This window comes from Pteropus vampyrus, unplaced genomic scaffold, assembly GCF_000151845.1.
Source record: "Pteropus vampyrus isolate Shadow unplaced genomic scaffold, Pvam_2.0 Scaffold44, whole genome shotgun sequence".
NCBI lineage: Eukaryota > Metazoa > Chordata > Mammalia > Chiroptera > Pteropodidae > Pteropus > Pteropus vampyrus.
Window position 1 is genome coordinate 2,475,193 of NW_011888825.1, and position 9,394 is coordinate 2,484,586.

Below are 9,394 nucleotides of genomic sequence, written 5' to 3' on the forward strand. Positions count from 1 at the left end.
CCACCCCCAAAACAAAAACTGAATGTGGAAGCTGCCAAAATACGAACCCTGAACACAGCAGACACCGTCTGGAAAGAGGAACCCTTCTTCTTCCCACCCTTCTTGCTTCCCCCGGAGTCACCTGGAGACAGACAGATGTGTCAGATGCAGCCCCAAGGACACGGTGATGGCCTTCTTAAATCACCTCCTCCTAGCCCTGAAAGTTTTGGTTTTCTTTTGATGTAAGAGACCTGAATTGATGTTGTTGTTGTTGCTGTTGTTTATGTGCCTCCAAACTACTCAGATTTGGGAACACTCATGTTTGTCACTGTGGGAATGGGGTGGGGTGGGCTGTGGGTGGAATTTAATTGGGGGTATAACTTAGACTCCCAGTATCCAAGGAGACATTTTTCCTTTGGAGATCAGACATGAAGCCCAGCTGAGTAGTTGGCAAGATGGAGATATTCCTCTTGATGACTGTAGTTTCTCTTGAGAGATTACCTCCTTTTATGCTTGAGTCCCTACTGATCTTCTAATGAGGAAGTAACTGAAAATAATACAACTAAAGTTTCTCAAGAATATTCTACAATTTTTTTTTTCTCTTCTAAAAGAAACAACTCAATTTGACAACTTAATTTGGAGTCAGTGATATTGTGTCTACTTTTTCTGAATGGCTTGATTTCAGATTTGGCCACTGATATGTAATCGAGATTCAGTCCTGGGGGAAAAGTAGTGCCTCAGTTTCCCCCAATTCCTCCCACCCCACCTTCTTATCCCCAGGGTCTAGCATGATGTGTGTTTGGATGGAGAGAAGAAAGGCAGGAAAGCCACTTCCCCAGATCCACACTGACATAGGACTTTATATTTAAAGTCGTGGTATTATATCTGAGTGAAGTTATGCAAAACAGTTATAGAGATACCTTGATTAGATTCAAAGAAGATAGTATTTACCATTTAAGGTTAAACTCGTGCCCAGTTTTCATATTCCACTGCTCAGAGTACACTAGACATTAATTTTTAAAAATTATCAAATTTAGAATGAATGATTATACTACATATATTTAAAAATTAAAGACGTAAATTTGTTAAACTTATGCATTTAAGATAGTTCATGATTTTAAACCTAATTTTGGCAATTATTTAAAAAATATATAGGTGAATAACCTTAAAGAGTGATACTGGCTTGTAGAGTCACCTTGGAAAACGATCTAGAAGTTCCTCAAAAAGTTAAACATAGAGTTACCATATGACTCCTAGGTATATATCTGGGAAAACTGATGACATATTTCCATATAGAAACTTGTATAAAAATGGTCACAGCTGCATTATTCATAATAGCCAAGAAGTAAAGACAACTCAAATTTTAATCAACTAATGAGTAGATGGACAAAATGTGTGCTATCCACACAATGGAATATTACTTCTCTATAAAAAGAAGTGAAGTATTGATACATACTACATACATACTATAATATGGACAAACCTTGAAAACATTAGGCTAAGTATAAGAAGCCAGACACGAAAGACCATATAGTGTATGATTTCATTTATATGAAAGTTGAAAACAGACAAATCCATAGAGACAGAAAGTAGATTGATTAGTCATTGTCAGGGGCTGGGGAAGAGGGGAGTGAAGAGTGACTGCTAATGGATTATAGGGGTGATGAAAATGTTTCTGAATTAGATAATGATGATGGTTGTACAACCCTATAAATATATTAAAAACAATTGAATTTTTAAAAGATGAATTTTATGGTATATGAATTATATCTCAATAAAAAACTGTTAAAGAATGTGGTACTGGCTATCATGTCTACTGAGAAGTCTTGTTTAGCTCCAAAGAACTCAGTCTCTCAAGAAAGTGGAAGGATAGGAGAAAGAAAAATGGAGATCAGAGATAGACAAATAAATAAACTGAATCTAAAGCTCGTGTTTGACTACTGGTTCTTTATAAGCAGCTTCGGAATACGAATAATTACACAGATTTCCGCAGATTAAAGGAAAAAAGAATTTCACCTGCTTCTGCACCAGCATAATTGGAAAAAAGGAAGGACAGCAGCTTCAGTGAAGACTTCTGGTACAGCCCGACCACAGTCTCATTCAGGGGGTCCTTGTTCTTGTCAAGCCAGCCGGCAATGTTGTAGTCCACGGTGCCTGCGTAGTGCACCAGCGAGAAGTGAGCCTCAGCCTTGCCTTTGGCAGGCTTGGGCTTCTGGAAGTTGTTGGACTTGCCCAGGTGCTGGTCATACAGCTTGTTCTTGAAGGAGGTGTCTGTGGCCTTGGGGAACATGCACTCCTCTTCTAGGATGGAGAAGATGCCCATAGGCTAGAAGGAAGATAATGGATTATGCCTCAGCATTTAATACTAGCACATTCCAATGACTCCATTGCAGGAACCAGAGACAACTTCCTTGGTGCTATTGCTGTTACTAGGAACATTGGAATGTAAGTGCTGTGAAGGCAAGGCTCTTAGTCTGCTTGGTGCAATGACAAGACAGTGCTAGACATGTAGCATATGCTTAATTAATATTTGTTGAACAAAAGAACATGGAATGAAATTATGTATATGTGAAGGTAGCTCAGCTCACTTTTGCAATAGGTTTACAAAAAATGCAAAGTTATGCACATAGACATAAAGTAATATAAGTAATATTTTAAACAGTAATATCTGGATTTCTCAGTAGCCACCTTAGGAAGATATACTTATTCCAATATGACCAGTGCTCAAAACATTATGGGGATTCCTTTTTTAAAAGTTAGTATCATCTGCTATCTTCACAGTAACATTTCCCCAAGAACCCCACGGCTCCATGGCCCCTCCTCTCTGGATCTTTAGACAAGTCAGAAAAGTATGAAATGCCATAGTCCCTCCTGTGCTCCCATAGCATTCTTGGGGATAACTGAGCCCTGGGATCTTAACCACCTATGCATCTCTTTAGGTGTCTGAACAGATTTTGGGCACTTTCCAAACAGTTACCTTTTATGCACAAGGGGATTCAGCTATCTGAAAGCTCACAGCCTGGGGGAGTGGGGTTAGGGGCAGCAATGTATTAACAGGGAAGAGTTAAAGCAAAGAGGTGATGGTGAGATGTAGCATTATTTCTCTACCTTCTCGATGAGCTCAATGCAGGCGGCCAGATCCATCCCGAAATCAATGAACTCCCACTCGATGCCTTCCTTCTTGTACTCCTCCTGCTCCAGCACAAACATGTGGTGATTGAAAAACTGTTGCAGTTTCTCATTGGTGAAGTTGATGCACAGCTGCTCCAGGCTGTTGAACTGGTGTTTCAGATATCAAACAGTTTGAATGAGTTTGGAAAACCCAGTGGGGATTCAGCAAAGCAGAAACAAAACAGAAAGGTCTTTTTAGACTAGCCATTTCCTCAAACAACTCACGTCAAAGATCTCAAAGCCAGCGATGTCCAAGACCCCGATGAAGTACTGCCTGGGCTGCTTGGTGTCCAGCTGCTGGTTGATGCGGGTGACCATCCACAGGAACATTTTCTCGTAGACGGCTTTGGCCAGCGCACCCACTGAGTTGGTCACCTGGAGGATCACCCATTCAACCCTCAAATTAGTGTTTTTATAATTGTATTATGTTGAAACATATGAAATTGATGTCCTGAAAGTTAGAAGCACTTGAAAGTTGACAATTTCATATATATTTCATATATTTCAACCTATTATTAAGTATTTCTTGAGGCTTCTGCCCAGCTCATGATGTTCCTCTTTCTCTGAGAACTATCCCATTTACAGATAGATTTCTAACACCATGGTTTTAATGTGTGACTCTAGCCCCAGCCACACTTAATTGAACTGGCGGTGGACATTTGATCCAAGTTGAGTTAAAGTGTCTCTCCTGAGAATTTGGAATTGAGATCAAAAGTCACTGGTTTCATTCTCAGGGTGAGGCTGGAACCAAGGAGATACAACCTTGGAAACTACGGGGTGGCTGTGGGCAGGAGAGGTGGAGAAAGCTTATCTGCCTAGTGAAGATGCAACAGAGAAGAGCAATGGCATCCTATGAAATCCCAGAGAAGGAGCTGGAAAGAGGCTGGCTCCAGAGGACTCTTCAATTCCTGGCTCTAGGTCATCATGACACCCAATGGGTACTCCTTGATTTGCACCCCTTGAGTTACCCCTGAGGTTTAAGAATGAATTCCACCCTAATGCAGAAGCGAGTTTCATATGTATTTCAGATATCTCCAACCAAAAGAACTTTAAGGTAATGGGTAAAATAGCAAAATACCTGAGTCAACTGGATTCAGAGCATCCCATTACCTGCTGGACATTTTGCCCTTTAGTGACATATTCATTCCCGACCTTCACCCTCGGACAACACAGGCCTTTGAGCATTTCTGCAGAATTCAGACCCATCAGGTATCCAGCTTTGTCAGCCACTAAAGGAAGGGAAGAATGGCATCACACATAAATAGCAGCTGCTAAAGTGTCCAGTCGGGCCTGGGTCCTCCCAGAAATGTTTTCTATAATCTTTTTGATATTTTTATGACCTCCTATGTGCACCAGGCCTGGACTTGTCCAATGAAGCTTCAATATCATAGTCCAGGGTTTCAGATTTTCAGAAACTTTTATTTATCTTCTAGATGTAATCTTTAATCATAGGTTGATCTTGATCTACTGATATTTAAATTTTATTAAAAATACACTTAGTAATATTGTAGTCTGATTATACAACAAAATGGTGTATAAGTAAAAGAGGCATCATTTGAACAATTAGCATACGTTTAGCACCTTCCTAATTTATGTGATTTATGTGAGACTAATTTATGCAAGTGCTAATAGCTGAGAGAGAAGTACAAAACCTTGACCCAGCCTTTGAGTATTTGGAAATGGTCAAAAGTAGTTGAATATTGGCAATTCGTGGTTCATTGGGAGTTCAGTTGACTTTGGGATGGACCTGGCTCCCTGCACTGAGCTCATTAAGAAGGTAGAGAAATGCTGCTCCCCAGGGACAGCTCCTCCTTGGTTGGGACCATCACCTCATTGCTGGTTAGGTGGACAACTTAATAAAAACCCAGGGCAGTGTTTGTTAAGTACTTAATAAGAGGGCAAATGTGCACTTTGCTCCTTGCTCAAACTATTCCTTTTTCTTGCTATGTCCATTTTGGTGGATGGTCTTCTAGTCACTGAAAGCTTGGGGTGATTACATGCTTCCTTCTCACTTCTGACCTGCCTGAATTCAGACAGGCATCAAATGCTGCTCATTCCACCTTCAAAATAGCTGGCATCATCATTGTTTCAAAGAGTTGTGGAATAATATAGTGGCAGAGAGCCTAGGCTCTAGAGTCAGACTGCCTGGATTCAAATTTTTTGGTTTCGCCTCAGTTTTGACATTTGTAAACTGGGGAATAGAGATAGTATCCCATTGGTTGGGTTGTTGAGAAGTGGGTCTGGTGCACAGTGGGCACTCAGTGAATGTGGGTTGGTATTATTTAGAGGAACTCAGGCCTGGATCATAGCCCTCCATTTCCCCCTTTTCCAGGCTCTTCCTGTTTCTAAACACTGAGCACAGGGACCCCACTGTGATTATATATCAATATGGTCTGCTGTTGCTGAGGAGGCTGGTACATCATTTTTCAAGGTTCCACACTCTGGGTGAGCCTTATTGCTTGCAGATCAATTCTAGATTGCCGCTCGTACTTCTCCTGCTACTTAAAGGATCTATGGTTTCTGGTGCCTACTACAGACATTTTATTTTTTATTATTATTTTTTAATGCCTACAGCACCTGGTCTTCCTAGGTGGTCTTCCATCCAAGTACTAACCAGGCCCGACCCTGCTTAGCTTCCGAGATCAGACGAGATTGGGCACGTTCAGGGTGGCATGGCCGTAGACTTACTACAGACATTTTAAACCATTTACCTTGGCACTCAATGCCTTCTCAAACTGATGCCAAAATGATCACTTTTTATTCTCATCTCTTATAAATCCACTACACATATCCTCTTCTATAGCTAAAGTGGACCATTCTGCTCCTCAGTCCTCATCACATTTTTTCCCCTTTGCTCATGACGTTTCTTTTGACTAAACTACCTTCTTACCCATGCCTTTCAGAATCCTACCCATACATCAAAGTCTATATCAGTGCCTGCTTCCCCCAGGAAGCCTTCCCTAATTACCCCAATAAGAAGTGCTTCCTGCTCTGACACTCTGAGTTTCTCTCCTATTATGTAGGATGTACCACTGTGATAGGCAAGATTCCAAGATGGTCCCTGAGACTTGTGCCCCTCTGGTATTCCTTCCCTGTATAATCCCCTCTACTTGTGTATGTGTGCATATGTGTGTGTAACCTGTGAATGTGATAGGATATTACTCCCGTAATGAGGTCACTAATCAGTTGACTTTGAGTTAATAAAAAGAGAGATTATCCTAGGCAAAGTTAACCTAATCAGGTGAAACTTTATGGACAGTGAGAAAGTCATACATATTTTCCTGGCCTTAAATTCCTTCTATCATACGGATTTCAAGATACACTGCTTCACACAATGCGAGATGGTACAAAAAGTAAAATTATTAGGGACAAACTAATCTTTTACTCATGGAGCTGGTAAAATGCAGTGCGAAAGACATGAGGCCTGATGAACAGGGCATATAGTGGATGGATCTCGCCACTGTTAGCTCCTCCCACTGCCCTCTGCTCTATTCCCAGGCCTCTTGGGGATGAGGCAGAAGGGGATGGTGAGGTCATTCAGATGAGAGTTATGAGGAGGAAGATTTTCACACCAGTCCTTGGTTCAGGGTTAAGTTCAACAGATATCAGAGTGAAAGAGAAAGCAATGGTAAGAAGAAACTTTGCTGCTACCTTACCAAAGGCTTTGTCTTAGGTCCAGGTGATTAGAACAATATTCTGGATATTAAAATGACATGCACAGAGAGAGAAAGTGAGGTTTGCTTAACCATATCTTCTCATAAATGTCTATCTTAAAATAACAAGTAAACTGTGATGGTGATTATTCATTTATGAGAAATATGCTTTTTTATTTTTTAAGGATTTGCCAATATAGGATTTCTTGACTGAGTGAATAAACTTCCCCAGAGCATGTACAATGAGCTTTGGACAATCCAAATTCAGTTTGTACAATTTTCAAAGAACGGCTCTTGAGATGAATACCAGTTTATCTCACACGTGAACACAGGTGGAAAGTCAAATCCCAGTGCCCTTCCCAGATGTGGTTACCTTCAGTGCCGTCTGGCTCTGCCTGCTCCTCTCGCTGCTTCTGCTTGAACTTCATGTTCCCATAGTGCATCACGGCTCCTGTGAGCTTATAGATCCCAACTTTCTCCTCTAAACTGAAGCCCAGGATGTCAATGGCATTCTAGGAATTTAAAAAGGACAGGCATCACAGTAGGGATCCAAATATAGCTTTTTACTGGCAAAGACCACACCCTTTTTGTATAGCATGTGAGACAGCATTTGCCCAAATAAGTGGATGACTGGTGGAGTATGGTAAGCTAGGGGTTAAAAATTATGTCTTTAATTTAACATGTTTGTGTGGGTGGGTAGAGATTATGAGAAAAAATGTGAATAGTCTGTTTCCTTCCACCCAATAAGAACTGATTTTAATCCTTTCCCATTGTATGTAGATTTGGGGGCTGTTTTCTGGACGAGGCCATTGGGAGCCATTGTGTGATACTGGGAGAAGGCAGTCTCATGGATAGTGTCTGAGAAATTGTGTCTAACAGCTTAAGAGCTTGGCATTGCAATCCAGAAATGTCAGTGTTGTTCAGAATTGAGACAATATGGTATCATTGAATATTAGAACTGGAAGAGAAGATTGTTGAAGAGAACACCATCATTTTTCAAATGAAAAAGGAGCAAACTTCCCTCCCCCCCAGTTTTATTGAGATATAATTGCCATATAACACCGTATTCATTTTAGATGTGTAACATAACGATCTGATATATTTACATACTGTGAAGTGAGTACCATAGTAAATTTAGTTAACATTCATCATCATATGTAATTATAATATTTTCTTGTGATGAAGGCTTTTAAGATTTTACTTATGAGCTTCCTTTTTAAAAAATTATTTAAAAAATTTTCAGTTACATACAATATTATATTAGTTTCAGGTATACAACATAGTGATTAGACATTTATATAACTTATAAAGTGATCACCTTGATAGGTCTCGTACTTATCTTACACCATATATAGTTATCACAAAATTATTGACAATATTCTCTATGTTGTACTTTGCATCCCCGTGACTGTATTTATAACTACCAATTTGTACATCTTAATCCCTTCCCCCTTTTCACCTATCTGTCTGTCTGGCAACCATCAAAATATTCTCTGTATCTATGAATTTGTTTCTGTTTTGTTTGTTTATTTACTTTGTTTTTTAGATTCCATACATAAGTGAAATCATATTGTATTTGTCTTCTCTGTCTGATTTATTTTACTTAATATGATACCCTCTAGGTCTATCCATGTTGCAAATGGCAAGATTTTATTCTTTTTTATGGCTGAGTAATATTCTATCGTATATATGTACCACATCTTCTTTATCCATTCATCTATTGATGGGCACTTAGGTTGCTTTCATATCTTAGCTATTGTAAATAATGTTGCAATGAACATAGGGGTGCATATGTCTTTTTGAATTAGCATTTTGGTTTTCTTTGCCTGGGTCATATGGTAGTTCTATTTTTAATTTTTTGAAGAATCTAAAAAGGAGCAAACTTCTGCAGAGCCCCTCTATGGTTAGGCATGGGGTAAGGCACCATCCACATGTTCTTTCATTAAATCCTTATGAAACCTTATAGGTGCATAGATTTTTCCAAATTTCCAGGTGAAGAACTTGAGATTCTAAGAGAGCACATAACCTGCCCCAAATCATATAGGCAGGATGTGACAGGACTGGGACTGGAACTAGCACCGAGTGAGTTCAAAGCTTTCAGCAGCAGTAGCTGATTTAGTTTTATAACCACTTGGCTCATCTTCTACCACAAAGATTTAAACTAGCTGGGAGAATGGGGCGAAGAGTTAAAGAAGTACAAATTAGTAGTTGATAGTTGGGTATGGGGAACACGGCAGAGAGAATGCAGTTAGCATTAATATGATGGCTAGGTGGGGGGCCAGGGGAGGGAGGGAGCAATTGAGGGGATTGTTTTATGAACTATATAGATGTCTAACCAATGTGCTGTATACTTGAAACTAATTTAAATAAATAAATTTAAAAAAATTATATAAACTAGAAAATCCTCATCTGGGGTATACATGTTGATTAGGTACCAAGGTTTGCAGCCTGAGCCTAAGCAATGCCCATTGGTGGAGTTGAAACATGTCTGGACAAGTCTGGTGAGCTGTTGGGAGACCCCGTAGTTCAGTGTCAGCGGGATGGTATTGAAGAGTGAAGCACTCATGGTGTGGTGCCCTCTTTTTGGGGAG

The 9,394-nt window shown here is 39.9% G+C and overlaps 1 protein-coding gene and 1 non-coding gene across 2 annotated transcripts in view; both read right to left on the reverse strand.

Moving 5' to 3' along the window:
• Positions 1 to 9,394, reverse strand: part of MYH13 (myosin heavy chain 13) — a 48,996-nt gene that overhangs the window by 30,796 nt on the left and 8,806 nt on the right. Inside the window, exons 8-14 of the mRNA XM_011359125.2 lie at positions 7,381 to 7,451; positions 7,177 to 7,315; positions 4,261 to 4,379; positions 3,376 to 3,525; positions 3,088 to 3,258; positions 1,996 to 2,305; positions 48 to 121 (exon numbers count right to left, since the gene is read on the reverse strand). Of these exons, the coding sequence (XP_011357427.2) occupies positions 48 to 121; positions 1,996 to 2,305; positions 3,088 to 3,258; positions 3,376 to 3,525; positions 4,261 to 4,379; positions 7,177 to 7,315; positions 7,381 to 7,451 (1,034 nt within the window). The remainder of the gene's footprint in view (positions 1 to 47; positions 122 to 1,995; positions 2,306 to 3,087; positions 3,259 to 3,375; positions 3,526 to 4,260; positions 4,380 to 7,176; positions 7,316 to 7,380; positions 7,452 to 9,394) is intronic.
• On the reverse strand, positions 5,716 to 5,834 carry LOC111738879. The gene has a single exon (XR_002780013.1). It is a non-coding gene; the product is annotated as a 5S ribosomal RNA (ribosomal RNA).